The sequence below is a fragment of the Bombyx mori genome, chromosome 16 (assembly GCF_030269925.1).
Source record: "Bombyx mori chromosome 16, ASM3026992v2".
Lineage (NCBI taxonomy): Eukaryota > Metazoa > Arthropoda > Insecta > Lepidoptera > Bombycidae > Bombyx > Bombyx mori.
This window is the reverse complement of record NC_085122.1, coordinates 4,921,261-4,941,943: the sequence shown is the minus strand read 5'-3', so window position 1 is coordinate 4,941,943 and position 20,683 is coordinate 4,921,261. Positions and strand designations below refer to the sequence as shown.

The 20,683-nt window shown below is 37.8% G+C and overlaps 4 protein-coding genes across 4 annotated transcripts in view; 2 read left to right on the top strand and 2 right to left on the bottom strand.

The window, feature by feature from the left end:
- LOC101741968 (flotillin-2) overlaps nt 1-20,683 on the bottom strand; it is a 436,009-nt gene that overhangs the window by 99,986 nt on the left and 315,340 nt on the right. The window lies entirely within an intron of this gene.
- Nucleotides 1-20,683, bottom strand: part of LOC101746922 (NADH dehydrogenase [ubiquinone] 1 alpha subcomplex subunit 7) — a 364,870-nt gene that overhangs the window by 205,608 nt on the left and 138,579 nt on the right. The gene's annotated exons all lie outside the window — the stretch shown is intronic.
- Nucleotides 3,885-10,973, top strand: LOC105842054 (glucose dehydrogenase [FAD, quinone]). The gene is made up of 5 exons (XM_062672955.1): nt 3,885-4,041; nt 5,978-6,089; nt 6,145-6,208; nt 6,312-6,442; nt 8,738-10,973. The coding sequence occupies exons 2-5, from the start codon at nt 5,991-5,993 to the stop codon at nt 10,310-10,312; spliced, it is 1,869 nt and encodes a 622-aa protein (XP_062528939.1). The 5' UTR covers nt 3,885-4,041; nt 5,978-5,990; the 3' UTR covers nt 10,313-10,973.
- Nucleotides 14,074-19,301, top strand: LOC101741394 (glucose dehydrogenase [FAD, quinone]). The gene is made up of 3 exons (XM_004928861.5): nt 14,074-14,700; nt 16,661-16,791; nt 17,261-19,301. Exons 1-3 carry the CDS (start codon nt 14,541-14,543, stop codon nt 18,836-18,838), a joined length of 1,869 nt encoding a protein of 622 aa, XP_004928918.1. The 5' UTR covers nt 14,074-14,540; the 3' UTR covers nt 18,839-19,301.

The following is a 20,683-nucleotide window of genomic DNA, read 5'->3' as shown; positions in this document are numbered from 1 at the left end:
GAGAAGAATTGGCAAGAAACTCAGCGGGCATGTTTTTTTTTTTTTTTTTTTAATAAATTATTATTTATTAATTTTTTTATATTACATTTTTTTTTTAAATATGAGTTTTTTACAATGAGTATTATAACGTAACAATTACTACAATATTGAAATGCCCGGAGCGAGCAACTCATTCCCACTTTGTGCAATCTTCTAGATAATCATTGACTTTATAGTAAGCTTTATTGCACAGATGTTCTTTAACAGTTTTCTTAAACCTATGTATATGTAGGTTCTGAACATCTTGTGGGATTTTGTTGTACAGGCGCACAGACAAACACCCGAATGAATTTCGTATCTTATGTAACCTACTCATCGGCACAACAAGCTTGTGTTTGTTCCTAGTATTTCTATTATGTATGTCCGACTTTTTAGGAAACTCCTCAATATGTTTACGAACATACATCAAATTTTCAAAAATGTACTGGGATGGCATAGTGAGAACTTTAATTTCTTTAAATTTCTCCCTCAGGGATTCCCTTGAGTGCATGTTATAAATAGCGCGTATAGCTCTTTTCTGCAGAATAAATATCGTTTCTACATCGGCCGCATTGCCCCATAGCAAAATGCCATAGGACATGACACTGTGGAAGTAACTAAAGTAAACTAAACGAGCCGTGTCCGCGTTTGTTAACATTCTAATTTTTTTTACTGCGTATGCTGCAGAGCTGAGCTTACTCGCCAATTTATGAATATGAGGTCCCCATTGCAGTTTGGAGTCCACTGTTATACCAAGAAATACGGTTGACTCAACAAGCTCCAATGATTCCTCAGAAACAATTACATCACTATCCACTTGTCTCACATTTAAAGATGGTTTAATACATTTTAAAGTAAATTTAATACATTTAGTTTTCTTACTATTCAATAATAGGTTATTGATACGGAACCAATGAACCACACACGAAATCGCATCATTCACTTCGTCATAGACTTGTAATTGTCGTTTAATTTTAAATAATAAAGATGTATCATCGGCGAATAATACGACCTCGTGTCGGGATTCAATAAAACTAGGTAAATCGTTTATATATATATATATATATATATATTATACATATACCCTTTCAATAAGTATTGACAAAAGTAATGCATTTAGCTCCAGCCTAGGTATTGTCAGTGGCTTTGTGCGTGGGTTTATTCGCGACTTTGAACAGAGTAAGTGTAATTCAGCCTTACCTGTTATGTCGACCACACGGTATGCACAGCACCCATAGCCAGTAGTACTGGAGGCATCAGAGAATCCAATCAAATGCACCGAAGCTGCACTTTTGGTGTTTATATATCTATCTAGATTGATAGGAGGAATCGCAGCTAAATTATTAGCAAATTGTAGCAAATCATTTACTAAATCATTAGGTAAGCGTTCGTCCCAACCTAAGTTATGAGACCATATTTTTTGTATTATGTCTTTGGCCTTTATTATAATAAGGCTAGCAAAACCCATAGGATCATAAAATCTTGAAATATAACTCAAAACCTCTCTCTTTGTGATCTTAGAGCCTTGAAAGGGTTTTGGGCTGCTTATGGTGAAGCAATCTTTTTTAACGTCTAAAGTGATACCCAAAGCTTTCATGCTAAAACTATCCTTTTCAAGATAAAGCTTGCTGAACTGTTGTTCAGTTTCAGGTGTGTCAGATAAAGTACTGGGTGTATTGGAAGCCCATTTATGCAGATTAAAACTACCATAGCTTAACAACTGGCACAATTGACGTTTAGCTTCAAGAAATTTGTGGGTTAAGGGTAAGTCAACGGTGAACTTATTATTTTCTAGTTTGACTGACTTTGTGAAAATTTGCTCTGACCGCTGTTGTTCTGAATCATCCTCTTTTAATAACTCTGGAACGTGCTCCACCTCCCAGAACTTTTTAATGCGATCATTTAGATCTATGTCACATTTAGCACATACAAGTGATACAACCTGATTTTTTATAATGTGTGATGCCGTGGCTCCAGCTATAACGTGTCCGAACCTGATGTTGAATATATATGGAGAAGATGGCTGCTGCTGGTCATTGCTACCACATAAGGGTAATGGTTTCTCAAGCGGCTGTATTATTTGAAAAAATACATCTGCACCTATCAGCATATTTATCTCTGAAGGCTTATTGAAGGTGGTATCGGCTAATGTGATTCCTGTTGGTATGGATATGTCTTGCAAGTTAACCTCTTTTTGTGGCAGGTTGCAAGTTATTTTGTCTACCACATGACAGTAAACAAGTGTAGTGAATGAGGACGTCAGAGAATGAACTTGTAAAGGAATACAGTAGCTTACTTTGCTTTTGTTTTCAGTTACCCCGATTAAATTGATATCACTGCGATGAGGTGTGAAACCTAATACTTCTACAGCCTTTGTAGTAATGAGTGAAACTTGAGAACCAGAATCAAGAATACATTTTACATGCACTTCCCTGCCAATTTTGGAAAACAACTTAACCCGAGCTGTAGGAATTAAAATGTTGTCACTAGTGCAGCCTCCGGAATGGAGAACCACTGGTTCTGGCTCAACTTGCTCTAGGTGCAGGAGGGTGTTATGCTGTCCTTTACATATTCCGCACCTAAAGTGGTATTTACATTTGCCATTATGTATGTTGAGACAGATGTGGCATAAATTCTTATCCTTACTGAAGGCTACTCTTTCTTTGGAAGGTAATAATTTAAATTTTTGACAAGAAAATAACTTGTGCTTGCACTTACAGTAGATGCAGTCCATTGCAGGCTTGGCCGTGGCTGCTAAACTTACTCTGCCCTTGGCAGTTATTGGAGCTGCAACATCTTGCTTGACGTCAGTGTTTTCAAGCGCCAGGGCACACTTGTCCAAATAAGCTAAAAGGTCACCCATAGTTGGCTCTTGTTCCTGGTTTCTTTCCAGCTGATAAGCGCGAGCACTGTACATGTCGAGCTTACGTGTGACTATGCTCAACAGAATAGGGTTCCACGCGTCCACGTTTGCATCTAGATTCTTTAAAACTGCCAAATTTTGACGGATTGTGGAAACAAATTGTCTAATTTCTTTAGCTCCTACAAATTTGGAAAGTTTTTCTAGATCTAAGAGCTAAGAGAAACTAATGCACCCGACGTCGATTTTGTTTTAGCGCCACAAATCCAAATAATGTCCCGGCAGCCTTCCGAAAATATTGGGATTCTTCGGGTCAACGTATAGAAATCGTTTGGAAGGTGAAGGCCAAGCTCCATCTAAAATTTTGAAACAGAGTGAAACGGGATTTCATCTCTGGACATCGACTTATGCTTTACGAAGTACAAGTTCGTATAACTGCGCCCACCTCCTGGCCGAACCTCGCAAATAGCAGCTACATCCATTTGACTCCATGCAGAAGAAGATAGATCGGATTGCCGACAATCCCGTTCTTAGAGACCGTTTGGAACCTTCTGTGTTCTGAGAAATTTGTTGAGATGATCCCGTCATCTTGTTTTTACCATCGTACCGTCCGCCATCAGAGTAGATTTCATCTTTATTACCTAAAGCTACTACGGTCATCCGCAGTGCGTTTCCTGAGCTTTTATTTAGCCAGCATCTGGATCTAGAATGAATTTCCCTCCGCGATGTCTCCTGAACGCGTCCTTCTTCAGACGTGTTTTGCGGAGATCACCCAGTGATAGGCAGCGGCTAGGCTATGCTCATACATTACTAACGTCAATGGACAACTTCCTGACGTCAGGTAGACTAGTAGTAGTACATTGGTAGCTCTTCTCGACAAAGACAATAAAAAAAATACTTCCGCTTATTATTAACCTCGTATTTTTAAATTATATTATATGATTATTGACTTTGTAAACAAACGTGTTCTAAGCAAACACATTTCACGTGAAAAATCAATTGGTTCTTGCCAGACAGACATTCAACAAATACATAATATATTTCCATTTCATTACGCTACACAGTATAAAAACACCCTACTTGTGCAAGCTGCTCCACTGGACGCACACACTTGTCAATATCTACTTCAACACTGCTATTGTTTTACTGTGTACTAAATTAAGGTAATTCTTTCACATTCTTTTAGATTTTATAATCGTCGTGGCCTAACGGATAAGACGTCCGATGCATTCGCGTTGAGCGATGCACCGATGTTCGAATCTCAGGCGGGTACCAATTTTTCTAATGAAATACGTACTCAACAAATGTTCACGATTGACTTCCACGGTGAAGGAATAACATCGTGTAATAAAAAAGAAACCCGCAAAAATTTTAATTTGCAGAATTTAGTAGGACCTCTTGTGAGTCCGCGCGGGTGGGTACCACCGCCCTGCCTATTTCTGCCGTGAAGCAGTAATGCGTTTCGGTTTGATGGGTGGGGCAGCCGTTGTAACTATACTGAGACCTTAGAACTTACATCTCAAGGTGGGTGGCGCATTTACGTTGTGGATGTCTATGGGCTCCAGTAACCACTTAACACCAGGTGGGCTGTGAGCTCGTCCACCCATCTAAGCAATAAAAAAAATATAAAAAAATTTTTGCATACCCGCCGCATTAGAATTTTTTTAAAGACTGACCTTTCTGAATAATATGCTTTCATATTAGGAAAAAACGGTACAGGGCTAAAAACGAAATAAAGCTATTCACATTTAATATTATCTTTTTATATATTATAGACGGGTGTACAACTTAGTATGCTTATATTTTTGCGTATTATGTATTAGATATATTTTATTTGCGTATTTACACATGGTAGGGTGTATTGTACGAACATCTATATATCAGCAGCCCGATTATTACGGCGAAAAACTCATACCTTTCGAGTATAATAGTTAATATTGCTTGTTGGACCACTAAAGTGGCGGGTGAAAGGCGATTGCATGCAGCAGAGATGCGAATGTTGCGATGGATGTGTGGAGTAACGAGAATAGATAGAATACGGAATGAATATGTTAGAGGAAGTCTGAAAGTGGCACCTGTGACAGAGAAGCTGAGAAGTGCGCGTTTGGGATGGTATGGACATGTGATGAGACGAAATGAAAATGAGTTTGGTAAGAAAATGTTAACTATGAATGTGGAAGGATATAGAGGAAGAGGTAGACCTAAGAAGAAATGGATGGATTGTGTGAAAGACGATATGGGCACGAGGGGAGTGAGCGAAGAAATGGTATATGATAGAAGAGTGCGGAAGGAGAAAACATGTTGCGCCGACCCCAGGTAACTGGGAGAAGGGCAAGATAATGATAGCATGCAACGGGCATTGAATAAAAAAACTGCATTTTTTTAATTACATCAAATTAAAGAAAGTAATGTGTATTTTAAATAGGTATGCAATGTATATTTAAAATATTTTTAAATCAGTTTCATCATCAATCAGTCAGTCATCGGCGAAAAGCGGAATCGTTTGCTCAAACAATTTTAACTTGTGACATGGCACTCAATACGTCCTTCTATTAATGTCCTTTCATTTAATAAATAATTGGTATTTTTTCTACAGCACCTAAGAATAATATCTCTTAAAACATGTTCCGATTGCTATTATTACTGCATTAATAAATATGTCTTAAGAGTTCAAGTCATGACTATCGTCATGTGTGTAAAGCTTCATGCTTTGGGTTGAAATGAGAAAAGTGTAACCAATATATACCAAATAACCAAACTGTCATTTGAGTCGTACACAGAGTATATAAAAAAGTATTGGTTTGAATAAAGCCAATGAAGTCCTTATTTAAGCACAAACAATGTTCAAACATATTTAATAAAAATTATTGTTAAAGATAATTTTTCAGTAATTTTTTTTCTGTAATCACCGAACCTATATAGTCCTAGAAATGGGAACAATAAGAGAAATTAAAACAAAAAGTGGTCAATGCTCATTGAGACTTAAAGTCTTATGTCTGAACGTGGGAGGGAGGCGGCATTTAGTTTATGTCAGTCAGCTTCGGTAACCACTTTACAGGTGAGGCAATAATATATTTTAACTCAGAATATTTTCCGTAGGTTCGTGTGAAACATGTCGGCGTGTGATCCGACGTTCACTTCGACGGTGATAGGCAGTTACGGAGACGTGGTTGGGACCACGTTCGCTCAAGCACTCACTAGTTTCCTCGCATTACGGAGACGTGGTTGGGACCACGTTCGCTCAAGCACTCACTAGTTTCCTCGCAGCGCAGTGTGCTCTTGTTGGAGATCATCTGTGGCCAGAGGATGCTATTAACTCTGTTGTCGATGGTAAGCATGATGTGATTATTTTTTATATTTGGAAAGGTTGTATACAACGTTCATTTTAAAGAGCATTTTATGAAACATTCACGACAAATCTTATTATTTTCAGGTAGTAGCTATGATTTTGTGGTGGTCGGAGCAGGATCAGCCGGTTCAGTCTTGGCAAACCGTTTAAGTGAAGTCCCAGAATGGAAAGTATTACTAGTGGAAGCTGGAGGAAACCCTACCGTGAACACTGAGGTATATTCTTTAAATAGTATAGAGGGTAACCGGTCCCGGACCCGAAATAGCAATAAAGTATATCCTGACGTAAAAAACAAAACCCACATATGACGGAATTCATCTCTGGAAGCACTGAAATCATGAACAGTGCCAATGATTTGACATGATTTTGACACCCCGTTCGCAATGAGCAGTATTCCTTGAGCGTCAAATTTTCTTCACTAGTTACTGCCTTCGAAGATCAAATCCTTTTTTTTGGCTAGCCATCATAGAACACAAGATATTTGACGGATCCTGAATTTCACTTACGACAGTTTCGAGATAAGCTTGCAAATATACAAGTTTCGAACAACAGCATTGGGAACGTCAGTATCCACAGGCTTCCACCGAGCAATTTCACTCGCTCGGAGGAAGATCTTCCGTTCGTCGTTATCCTTACAACGGCAATAAAAACTAATAGATACTAACTGCTAGCGGTATTTGTTCTGAGCCTGCACGTGTATGTACCACCATACTGCCTATTTCTATTTCTGTCGGTAATACGTTCGAGTTTGAAAAGCGGGACAGTCATTACGCAAAAAAATTTGACTTCATCTCAATGAGGCTGGCAGCATTCTAATTTGAATATCTGTGGGTGCCATGAGCATGAACCGCCAAAAAAAATACGATATCAATTTTCGTTTTAGTAATTTATTTTGCGTAAATCCGAAGCGCAAACAACTGTTGTGATACAGGATTCTCAAAATATAATTCATAAAAAATTAATTAAACTGCACAGCTCATGCTCAGTCTACCAAGCTGAGCAATTGGCAATAGCTACAGCTTGCAAGTGGGTAAGAGATCAACGAGTAAGTGCATTCGTTGTCACTGACTCACTTTCCACATTACAAGGCTTATGCAATAGCAACACATTTAATCCACATGCAGTCATGACTCTAAAATGCATCCACGAAATAGAAAGGAATGGACAACAAATTAAATTCGTATGGGTTAAAGCTCACAATGACATACCTGGTAATGAGCTGGCGGATATAACAGCAAAAGAGGCTGCTGGATCACCAACAAATACTAATTATGCCAAATTCCCAATAAGCTTTGTAAAAGAAATAAATCAAAAGTCACTTACTAAAGAAATTACTAATCTGTATAATGAAGTAGATAATTGTAAATACACCAAGCAGATATTTCCAGATTATACATCCTTAAAGAAATTTATAGATAAAGTTCCACCAAATTTCGCTATAACACAATTTCTCTCAGGACATGGTTACCATAAAGCATACTTACACAGATTTCGTATAACACAAGACCCTTTTTGTCCCTGCGATTCAAACACCATACAAACGATGGAACATTTATTATATCATTGTCCAAAATATTTTAATACAAGGTATGAATTTGAGACTATATGTCGAATAAATAACATAGACTTTAAAGATTGCAATGAAATTACAAAAAAAGAGGAAACATTGAATAAATTTATGATAAATTTAAATGAAATTATTTATAGCCTCAAAAAATTTAATAACACTTAAATATAATTTAATGCACTGTGTTTTACATTTCTATTTACACTTTTACAAAACATTATATTAACCACTTACAAATTTACATGACATCTTAGTTTCGTTCATTTACATATAAAGTTATATATTATATTTATATACTGTCTACTCAAAACCCCCCTTAAATTATTTTACCTCTCATAATAACTATATTCTAATATTTAAATACCTATGCATCTTGTTAAATTTCGAAGTAGTCAATAGCGTCGAAATTTAATAAAAGTATCTATTAGCTTTAACAAACAAACAAAAAAAAAAACTAAAGGTTGTTAAAAGCATGTTTGATCCGTGTTCTCCCTCCCATCCACATATCCCTGCACTCTCATTGTGGATGTTAAGTTGTTACCGAAAGCCATAGACTTCAGTGTTTTATTTTCAATACACGACGTAACACCTACATCCTAGATATAATTCGTGTTGAATACGTACTACTCGTTAACAAAAAAATTAAGTACCTGTCTGCGGGTTTGCAATACCAGCATATTCGCATAGCTCGATACGAATGGACTGACGTCTTATCCTTTAGGCCACGACGACTTTATTTTCATAATGCTACAATCCTGCAATGTAAACTATATTATTGCACGAAAGCGCGCTTCGCTGTGCCATATACTTTTTGCACGCACTACAGTGGGCACTTATTCAAAGTGCCAACAAAACCTATGCATCGTTTCCACGCAGTCAAACGAAATGATGCGTGAATACCAAAATAAACAAAGAACAAACTGTAATTTTTATATTATTTCAGATACCACAAGTCTTTTATAACAACTTGGGCAGTAAAGAAGACTGGGGTTACCGCCCAGAACCGCAATCCGGCGCTTGTCTCAGTTATGAAACTAAAACATGTGCCTGGCCTAGTGGGAAGACACTCGGTGGCTCCGCAAGTATTAATGCTATGTTCTATGTCAGAGGAAACCACATAGACTTCGATGGATGGGCAGAAGACGGCAACAACGGTTGGAGTTACGAAGATGTTCTTCCTTACTTTAAAAAAAGTGAAAATTTTGTAGCAGATATCTCAGAAAACGATAGATATCATGGCACTAAAGGTGAATTATATACCACAAAAGATAAAAACTTAAAGCCTTTTGAAGAGGTGGTTCTTAAAGCATACCCAGAGTTAGGAGTACAAAATTTAGACGATATAAACGGAGAAAATCAAATGGGCGTAACACAAAGCCAAATTACTGTTTACAACAAAACAAGAATGAGTACCGCTAGAGCGTTCCTTTCGCCAATCCGGAATAGAAACAATTTGCATGTTATCAAAAATACACTGGCTACGAAAATTATATTTAAAGAGAACAGTAATGCCGTTAGTGGAATTATGCTAAACAACAACGGCAAAGAATTTATGGTTAATGTGAACAAAGAGTTGATATTGTCAGCGGGAGCAATTAATTCACCGCACCTTTTAATGTTGTCCGGTATTGGACCTCAAGAACACCTACTTGAACAAAATATTACTGTCAAAATGGATTTAGCGGTTGGAGAAAATCTACAAGATCATGTCTTCGTGCCATTATTGTATACAGCCCCTGCCAAAGAATCTGACGATATTACTATGAGCTTAGTCGTAAACAACTTTTTCGATTACATGGTTAATAAAGAAGGAATACTTTGTGACACCAGTCCGCATAGAATAATTGCATTCGTCAATACCACTGATTCAACTGGTACGAGTCCTGACTTACAATTTCATCACGTTATTTTTACACCTAAAATTCACATTTTACTAGACTTTTTTGAGAAACACGGACTAAATAATGATATTATACAACAATTCCATGAAATTAACAACAATAAGTTCGCTATGTTAATCTACAATACTTTATTGAAACCAAAATCACGAGGAAAAGTATTACTGCAAAGCAATAACCCATTTGATCGTCCATTGATATACGCCAACTATTTCAATGATAATGAAGACATGAAGACGTTAATAAGGGGTATGAGGAAATTTACTTTGAAATTAGGCGAAACAGACGCCTTCAAACAAGTAGGGTTAGAATTAGAATGGTTTCAAATACCAACCTGTGATAAACTTGATAAAACAAGTGACGAATTTTTGGAGTGCATTTCGAGACACTTAACTTTTTCATTGTATCACCCATCGGGCACCGTAAAGATGGGACCAGAAGACGATCCTAGCGCAGTAGTGACTCCTGAGTTAAAAGTTCGAAATATTGAAAATTTGAGAGTAATTGACGCTAGTGTTATGCCTTCCATTGTAAGAGGTAATACTAATGCAGCGACAATCATGATTGGAGAAAAAGGTGCAGAACTAATCAAACAATCCCACATAAAAACAACAGAATAACAACTTTAAAAAAATTCGAGTTAATTCCCTGTACATTCGTAGGATACATCCAAATTTCCATGAAGGCATTAAATGCTGTCTAAGGTTTTGTAAAACCGCCTCGAAAATACTTTCCTTGTAACCCTCTAAAACCTCTTCGAGAGTACGAGAATTTAGGGACCACAGTGGGTCATAATGTTTCGGACTTCAGCTGTTAAATAACATTTTGCTTCACATCGCCTGCACTCAGCATTAATTTGCATGCATGTTCTATAAAATATTGGTGGATTGTTCATGTTCGAATAAATAAAAACTTCTCTATGCTACGATGGTGACTGGCAGGACAGAGTGCATACGTCCCAGAGGACGCAGTCCCACGAAATAGTCGAACTAAATCAGATCCTGTCTGGACATGAAACTATACAATGCCCTTCACGAGGCCAAGGATCGCAGCAGATGGAGAACAGTTATACATGAGAATATGATGCAGTGGGGGAATCACGATCCTCAGTAATGAGGCGAGCGACGCAAGGAAGAGGAGGACGTTATTTATAACAAAGACAGGTTTTACAAGAACTAAAATAGCTGTTGTGATTAAACCTTTAATAGAATGCCAATGTACTACAGTGGAATTTAAATAGATTAAAAGAAGAAAAATTAAAAGATTTCGTTAAAACGTTAATTAGTGTTTTAATACCTTATACATACAAACAACAGCAACTAGTCCTGACATATGGGCATGTCGAGTCCGGTGTAACTTATTACAATACAATCTTCAATCAGTTCTTCGAGAAAGCGGCGCGACACGATAAGCCTCTTATCGTGGCCGCCTCATATTATATACCCGACCCAGACAATAGGGCAACGCACATCCACCGTCGCTCTAAGCATGTCATTTCGGACCCTCTCAATTAACTTTTAGGCACCGGTCACCGTTCTCATTGAACAAACTGAATGCGACAAAGCTTTCGACGTTTAACCCACAAACAAAACTCAGTTTCTCGCCACCCATCAATTCCAGTAACTCTTGCATTAGACGCCTTCAGTTCTATCACCAGGAGATATGAGAGTATAAGCCACCACCCTTGAGATATGAGTTCTTAGGTCTCCGTTTTCACAGTACAACGGCTGCCCCACCCTTCAAACCGAAACGCATTACTGCTTCACGGTAGAAACAGGCAGGGTGATGGTACCTACCCGTGCGGACTCACAAGCGATCCTACCACCAGTAAAAACGCCACCACCTCTAGATATGGAGTTCGGGACTGACATTTAACTTCAAGGTGGTACCGTTGAAATTATTCGCTCGTCAGTTTCAAAGAAGGTAACAGAAAAAAAAGTAGATCGCCCGATACCTAATATAAATAAAACAATTAAACATAGAACCATATTATTCAGCATATCTCCTAGTACGGTTCACGTGATGGCAAGCAGTTACCAGAACCCAGTAACACGACAAACGAGAATCCCGCTAGTCAACCTGAGACATGCGAGGACATATTATGCGGAAACCAACACTGCTTCGCGGCCCAAATTTTGTAGGATTTTTTTATTGCATTCGTGAAGACAGACAAGCAACCGACTCAGCTGATAGTGACAAAGGCACAGCCGCGTTACCACTATGATGCGGGCTGACAAAATGTCTAAACCGTTGTTTATTATACAAATGTTTTACGTGTTTCTTCTTCATTCCACAGCACTATTGTTATTCCACAGAACTATATACTATTATTCCATCAAGAAGTTCGTTCGTGAACAGATATTTTAAGTATTTTCCCAGCTTTAACTTCCACGGTGAAGGAATAACATCGTGTAATAAAAATCAAACTCGCAAAATTATAATTTGCGTAATTATTGGTGGTAGGACCTCTTGTGAGTCCGCGTGGGTAGGTGCCACCACACTGCCTATTTCTGCCGTGAAGCAGTAATGCGTTTCGGTTTGAAGGGTGGGGCAGTTCTTGTAACTGTACTTGAGACCTTAGAACTACTAATATCTCAAGGTGGGTGGCGCATTTACGTTGTTGTCTATGGGCTCCAGTAACCCTTTAACACGAGGTGGGCTGTGAGCTCGTCCACCCATCTAAAAAAAAGCTTGCTTAGAAAATTGGTGCCTGCTTGTGGAATTTGAACCCCAGAATATTCGCATAGCTTGATGCGAGTACACCGGGCGTTCTAATTTTAGATCACAACGATTTCTAAACATATAGATACATTTTTCAATAGACAATTGATATTCAAGCAATTCCTCTAAGAGAGCCTACGTTTGGAGCCGGATCCCTCAGGAGGCAAATCTAACTCACAATTGGCCGCTTTTTATGGCATTATTATAAAATGGTGACGACATAAGAACAGTATCCGGTTCTACTTTAAAAATAACACTCCGTGCATCTTTACATAGATGAATCAAGAAACATGCATAGCCGTGAAGAATACTTAAATATACAAATAAAAAAGTTAATAAGCAATTTTGTTATTACGTACACTATTGATTCAACCTTCATTACGAACAGATTCCGTTGGCAAAAAATAGACATGTAATCCCATCGTCTGTATGTCAATAACTATTACAACACCTTGTGTAGAAATATTCTCCGGTAATATACAACTAAATAATTTCCATCACTATCACACCTATTTATCAAAAAGAGTTGAGTGGAAAATATTTAGTTACATTATAATAACAGATTATATATATTATATTTTGGAACGAAGTTCCTTATGGGACGATGCGGAGGGGTACCCTAACCGGGAAAAACGTCCGTAGCGTAAGATTTTTATTATTTATGTATAGTTTTAGTATGGCTTAGTCTTAGTATGATGGCTATACAGTGCCAATGTATAGTCTACGTGATGACGGTTATTATTATTATTCATATAAATAGCTGTTTCTTTGTATATTGTTATTATATTTATTTTTTTAGAAATCATTGTGAATAAATTAAAGTTGATAACTTTGTAAAGTAATTTTTTTTTTATCAATAAAAAAATCATATTAAAAAGTGTATACCCGAATAATTATTTTCTTTATACCTCGAATAGAACCTAAAATTAATATTTTTATAATAAGGAACTTTGTTCCTATCCGGTGTCCCACGACACCACACATCTTTTTTTCGTATTTTCAGTGAGTCCGTTAAATGCGTACACGGCCGTCAAGAACAAAGCTGCGGGCAAAACAGCTAGTAATTAAATATGGCAATTACAAGCGGCTTACACAATTACAGGCAAGAGACGGCGCAAGATCCCAACGAGAGTGACTTTTTTTAAATTTTGAATTGTGAGTTTGTTTGATCAACTCACGACCCACCTGCTGTTAAGTGGTTACTGGAGCCCATAGTCATCAACAAGGCAACTGTCGCCACCCTCCTTGAAGCATGAGTTCTAGGGTCTCAGTTCCTTACGGTACAAAGTTGAGATTTATCGCAATGGGCCTGTGATTTGGAATGTCCGATCAGTCGGTCGATCAATGGGGATAGGATGGACATTGACGGACCTTCAATCAATCAACGGGGTCGTCGTACCCCCTTTAGGAGGCACGGATCGGGCCTCGCGGCGAGGCTCAGTGGACGAGCGTAGACTCTCTGCTTCTCAAGCAGGGATGAAGTTAAAGCTAAGATGGAACTCCGCGAAGATGGAACCCTATTCTTGCAAAATACGGTGCGTATAGAAATACTGAAGAAGAGATTTATCAATACTTAGCCTTAATTATTACAGGCTTGGATTATAGACGCAGCTAACGGCTGTTACTAATGTTTATGGTTAAAATAAAAAGTTGTATTTTTTTATTCAAGTAGTTTATTTGCGCCTTGATAAAGACCGGTTACCAGTTACCAGTGAGCCTCCGAAGAAACTACGACTCCCGAGAATAGCCGAAGGTCTTCGAAGCAGCTGTCTTCAACCAGCGCAAAAACAGATAGCAGAGGATTATTACACGACTCGGCAACAGCCATACAGACCGGATCGCGTACAATTACTGTTAAAGATACTTCAATTAATTTATACAATGTTAAAAAATATATTTGCTGTCTCTTAATAAATTACAGAGAAAGGCGTTTTTCGTGATTTATCAATCACATGGTTCTCTATCTTAGATCAATACTGTTGATACATTTTAGAGCAAAGATAACAATAGTGGAAGCACTAAAAAAAAATGTTGACTACTAATAACATGAACTTGTTTAACGTACCAAGACACAGCGCGTCATCGTCTATCGCACATATTTACTCATTCGCAAATTTCTAGTCGACCATGTGGACGTGTGATCCGGCGTTGACTTCTAATATCGTGAACAGTTATCATGCAACAGGGCCGATATTCATGCAGGCCCTGGCCACTTTCTTCGCGGCGCAGTGCTCTATTGCCGGCGATCATCTGTGGCCGGAAGACGCTATCGAGGAAGTTGTCAAAGGTAGGCTTATTATGCTGCAATTGTCTTTTTTAAACAGTACATCCTGAATCTGTTCCGAATTATAGATAACTTAGAGAGATAAAATTATTTTCATTTGATTCAACTTGAATATAATTTAAGTCGTCGTGGCCTAAAGGATAAGACGTCCGGTGCATTCGCATGAAGCGATGCACCGGTGTTCGAATCCCGCAGGCGGGTACCAATTTTTCTAATGAAAGACGTACTCAACAAATGTTAACGATTGACTTCCACGGTGAAGGAATAACATCGTGTAATAAAAATGAAACCCGCAAAATTATAATTTGCGTAATTACTGGTGGTAGGACCTCTTGGGAGTCTACACGGGTAGGTACCACCACCCCGCCTATTTCCGCCGTGAAGCAGTAATGCGTTTCGGTTCGAAGGGTGGGGTAGCCGTTGTAACTATACTGAGACCTTACAACTTATATCTCGAGGTGGGTGGCGCATTTACGTTGTAGATGTCTATGGGTTCCAGTAACCACTTAACATCAGTTGGGCTGTGAGCTCATCCATCCATCTAAGCAATAAAAAAAAATTCATGTACTTATTAATTATGCCAAATAAACTTCATTAGAAATATTATTATATAACGGATTCTTAGTACGATTTTTTTATTTTTGTGAGTTCTCGATATTTCGGCGCTATTACAAGGGCCAAGATAACGGGTCGATTATGTGGATTAGATGTAGATAACGGCATGTTTGAAGCAATCAAAATAAAATTCAATAGGTTACGATGGTTCTAGAAATGGAACCGCTTATATTACGTGCTTTACGTCAATACCCAAACCGGACCGGGACCCTACAGAATGATCTTGCAGATGTGATATATTCTTTTTTCCTCTGCCCATTCGCTGGTAGCCTATGAGATTATTCCAACTACGACCGGACGGGTATGTGAGCTCACGGGCTCAGCCTGAGAGAATTAGCTAACACTAGCCCTAGCAAGAGCAGTGCTTCGCAGAATCTACCACCGGATCGGAATCGCGACCCACTGAGAAAATTCGGCGAGAAACTCAGTGGGCTGTGTCTATGTCACTCGTCAAAGTCTTCGTTGTAATCGACGAGATCTAAGAGGACGGTGACCAGTGCTTGAGGGGGCCTTAAAACACCGAAAGTGGATCGTTGATATTGTATCTTAACGCAACGCTTTGCTGTAAACGTTCTAATCCAAACAAGTTTGAGAAAAATATTCATACCGGTAGACACCGACGTGTTTATCTGGCATCTAGTGGATTTAGATTCGTTAGCAACATTAAGGCACTTTTACACGATCGATGCCGTTACGTCTACTGGTGGCAGGAACTCTTGTGAGTCCGCGCGGGTAAGTACCACCACTCTGCCGTGAAGCAGTAATGCGTTTCGGTTTGAAGGGTGGGGCAGCCGTTGTAGCTATACTTGAGATCTTAGAACTTATATCTCAAGGTGGGTGGCGCATTTGCGTTGTGAATGTCTATGGGCTCCAGTAACCACTTAACACCAGGTGGACTGTGAGTTCGTCCACCCATATAAGCATTAAAAAAAAAAAACTAATCGCTTATATGTTTTGTAACAACAAACATCAACATTTCTATAACGAATTCTACATATAAAAGAAATTCTATTTATAAATTCTGTTATTATATAGACTCTACGACTTTAAATAACTCAAATGAATAAAAATTAATAAATCTAATTCTATTCTATAAAGCTAATTGTTTATTTTTTTTATTTAATAATATAACGTTAACGCCCCGCCCCATAAAGGATTGTAAGTTAGAGGTGCCTTTGATCTGCAGTAGTTTTGGCCGTATCTGTTAGATATTAATTTTCATATTAACATATGATACGGGTGATAATTTGAAAACATAATTTATTGTGGAATTAAATGCGCTTTGTTTTTTTTTTTCTTTATCTTTCTTTTCGAACACATACGTGAATCATATAAACATTATTTTCAGATCCATACTATGATTTTATCGTAGTGGGAGCAGGATCCGCGGGTGCTGTAGTCGCAAACCGTCTTAGCGAGGTATCGAAATGGAAAGTACTGTTGGTTGAAGCTGGAGGGAATCCAACGTTGAACACAGAGGTAAATTATGATTTACAAGCCATTCTAGTAGAAATATAGGACCAAGAACAATGAAGTGCTATTCATTTAAGTGGCCACAGCAAACAAATGACTAGGCCAGTTGTTTTAAAAGTGTAAAAGGGTCCTGGAGAAAATAAATGACCGTAACCGAATAACGATACGGATAACATCTGATAATTCTCGCAATTGTGCTAATTTCTGCCGCGAAGCGATTATGCGTTCTAATCGATTAAAGAGGCCTATCCATTTATGTTGATAAAAATTTAACAAACTAAAAACGACCTAAAAACTACGACGCCCGATTTATATATGATAAACATAGACCAAATGATGACACAAGCCTTCTGCTCCTTTGATAAAATGGTCATCACCACTATGGGCATCTTAAAGTCAAGGAAGCAGCTGTGCCATATAAACAAAACACTAATAATGATAAAACACGACATCTACATATTTTAAAGTTTTGCAGATACCGCAAGTTTTCTTCAACACTTTTGGGAGTGATGCAGACTGGGCATATACGAATGTACCACAACCAAATGCATGTCGCGGTTATAAATCTAATAGTTGTACGTGGCCCAGAGGTAAGGCATTGGGTGGTTCCAGCACTATCAATGGAATGTATTACGTAAGAGGTAATAAATTAGATTACGACGAATGGGCGGCAGCAGGCAACTACGGTTGGAGCTATGAAAAAGTTCTACCCTATTTCAAAAAAAGTGAAAAATTCATCACTGACTCATCTGGAGATGACAAATATCATGGTACTGAAGGGTATTTATATGTTACCAAAGATAAAAATAATAATCCTTTTGAAGAACTACTCATTAAAGCTTACACAGAAATAGGGGTGAAAAATCTGAGCGACGTAAACGGTGTTAACCAAATGGGAGTAACAAGAGCGCAAACTACAATTCATAATGGCATTAGAATTAGTACCGCACGGGCTTTTTTAAGCCCAATAACAAATAGAAAAAATTTACATGTCATTAAAAATACACTCGCTACTAAAATATTGTTTGAAAAGAATACTAATATCGTTAGTGGAATTTCAATACACAGAGATGGAAAAGATATAACAGTGAACATAAAAAAGGAGTTAATAGTATCGGGTGGGTCTATAAATTCACCGCAGCTTTTAATGTTGTCCGGGATTGGACCGAAAAGTGATTTAAAAAATTTAGGAATAGACGTTGTAGCCGATTTGCCAGTAGGCGAAAATTTACAAGATCATATATACATTCCAATTGTTTTCAAAGCTCCTGCGGAAGATGGCATGTCTCTAACGCTGCCGATAATAGCAATAGAATACATTAACTATATTACTTCTAAGCAAGGAACGCTGTCTGATACAAGTCCACATAAGATAATTACATTTGTTAACACTACAGATTCCACAGCCACTAGTCCAGATATGCAGTTTCACCACGTCGTGTTTCCCCCAAATGTACATCTTTTGTTGGACATGTTCGAAAAACATGGCTTAAAGGAAAACATTGTTCAGCAATTCAGAGAACTTAACAAAGACAATATTATAATTTTGATAGCAGCGACGTTATTAAAACCTAAAAGCAAAGGAAAGATAATTCTTAAAAGTAAGAACCCTTTTGAGTATCCCCTTATTTATGCAAATTACTTCGACGATCCCGAGGATATGAAAACATTATTAAGAGGAATAACACAGTACGTTTTTAAATTAGCAGCCACAGATTCCTTTAAGGCAAGCGGTCTACAATTAGATTGGTTGAAACTTGAAGCTTGTGAAAAGTATAATACCGAAAGTAATGAATTTTTAGATTGTTATTCGAGAGAAATGACAATTTCTTTGTATCACCCAACAAGCACAGTCAAAATGGGACCAGATAGTGATTCTTCGGCAGTTGTAAACTCAGAGTTGAAAGTCAGGAAAGTACAAAAATTGAGGGTTATCGATGCCAGTATAATGCCAGATGTTTTAAGAGGCAATACTAATGCACCGACAATAATGATTGGAGAAAAGGGTGCAGATCTAATCAAAGAATTTTGGTTAAAACATACGGAGCTGTGACGGATAAAACAAAAAATATATTAAAAATCTATTCGACTTATTGAACTTATTTCTTCCATTATGATCACATTTCAACTACTCCGACGGGGCCATTAGATAGAGTTTTATCACAATTGTAGATGGATGGTTCACAGTTCAATACACAAACCTCACTGAAATCACAACGTGAATTTCACTACCCACTTTAAGACATAATGCCGCAGTGTTAAGAGAATAGCGGTCTCTATTTGCTGCATACAAACGTCCTGCCCTATTTTTCTCTGTGGGTTATTACACTTCAGCTAATAATACTTTTATCATACCACATACATATGTATATATTATATGTATGTCTACCTATTGTTTCTATGATCATGAGTTTGGCTTTAATTTATAAATCTACGTATATAAATGTTCATATTTTCCAACGTTTTCACAAAGCGCACAACTTATGAATAAAAAATAAACAAAGTTAATAGTTAAATTCGTTTTTCAATAACCTTCAAAGAATCATTAAATCGTTCCCATTTTACAGGACGAAACAAGTGAAGCCACATATCGATTTTAACTTAATTGACGGGTATTTTCAATTCGCAACGCAATTCTCCCTTTTCTGTTCTATATGATATAGTTTCAATGACGGAACAACGGTAGAATGTATAAAATCTCATTCATCAAATTTCTAGACATCCGTTTTACTCTTGATTATATTTTCATTTCAACTGTCTTACTTGTTTTGAAGTTGTCGTGGTCTAACGGATAAGATGTCCGGTGCATTCGTGTTGAGCGATGCACCGATGTTCGAATCTCATGCGGGTACCAATTTTTCTAATGAAATACGTACTCAACAAATGTTCACGATTGACTTTCACGGTGAAGAAAAAACATTGTGTAATAAAAATGAAACCCAAAAAATTATAATTTGCGTAATTACTGGTGGTAGGACCTCTTGTGAGTCCGCGCGGGTGGGTACCACCACCCTGCCTATTTCTGCCGTGAAGCAGTAATGCGTTTCCGTTTGAAGGGTGGGGCAGCCGTTGTAACTATACTGAGACCTTAGAACTGATATCTTTTTTTTTCTTTTTTTTTATTGCTTAGATGAGTGGACGAGCTCACAGCCCACCTGGAATTAAGTGGTTACTGGAGCCCATAGACATCTACAACGTAAATGCACCACCCACCTGGAGATATAAGTTCTAAGGTCTCAAGTATAGTTACATTACATTTAGGCAGAACAGCGGTATCTCTCCTAGTCTAACAGCACTTCTTACCACTGGTACACGAGCACACGGCCCACCTGATGGTGAGTGGTTACCGTCGCCCATAGACTTCAGCAATGCCAGGGGCAGAGCCAAGCCGCTGCCTACCGCTAACTTACCACTGGTAAGCAGTATTCATTGCAAAATTTTATACTTACACAATTAATTAATAGGAGCTATTCATGAATCTTGAGTTTATGTTACATATTACGCAAAGAGAGATTAAAAACATATCAAAATAATGTGTAATCATTATTATAATATTTAAACATTATTTCAAAATTGCGCATGTAATTTAAAAAGATTTCCATAACGCTTGTCATGCTCATTAGGAAAATCGGTATTGTCCATTCAATGTTATGTTACATGTTCCATAGGTTTGTAATCATTTAATTCTTAGCTTTGGTAATCCGTGATTTCATAAGGCAGATTTGGTAATGTTTCTGACCTAGTATGTTTGAGATGTTTGTCTGTGTAAATGATTGTTCAAAAGTATTTTTATTTTCGTATTCTTTGGAGACTAGGTGATATAGGTGATAGAAAACAGTAAGATATCGACCAAGCCAGGTCTTCGTCGTGATTCGTTTTATACTGAAAAATCCCCAGA

Excerpts from the sequence above, each read along its gene's own strand:
- LOC105842054 (XM_062672955.1), top strand. The coding sequence starts at position 5,991 with ATGTCGGCGTGTGATCCGACGTTCACTTCGACGGTGATAGGCAGTTAC. Across the intron at positions 6,090-6,144 it reads CACTCACTAGTTTCCTCGCA|GCGCAGTGTGCTCTTGTTGG; the intron begins TTACGGAGACGT and ends AGTTTCCTCGCA. Across the intron at positions 6,209-6,311 it reads TATTAACTCTGTTGTCGATG|GTAGTAGCTATGATTTTGTG; the intron begins GTAAGCATGATG and ends TATTATTTTCAG.
- LOC101741394 (XM_004928861.5), top strand. The coding sequence starts at position 14,541 with ATGTGGACGTGTGATCCGGCGTTGACTTCTAATATCGTGAACAGTTAT. Across the intron at positions 14,701-16,660 it reads TATCGAGGAAGTTGTCAAAG|ATCCATACTATGATTTTATC; the intron begins GTAGGCTTATTA and ends CATTATTTTCAG. Across the intron at positions 16,792-17,260 it reads ATCCAACGTTGAACACAGAG|ATACCGCAAGTTTTCTTCAA; the intron begins GTAAATTATGAT and ends AAAGTTTTGCAG.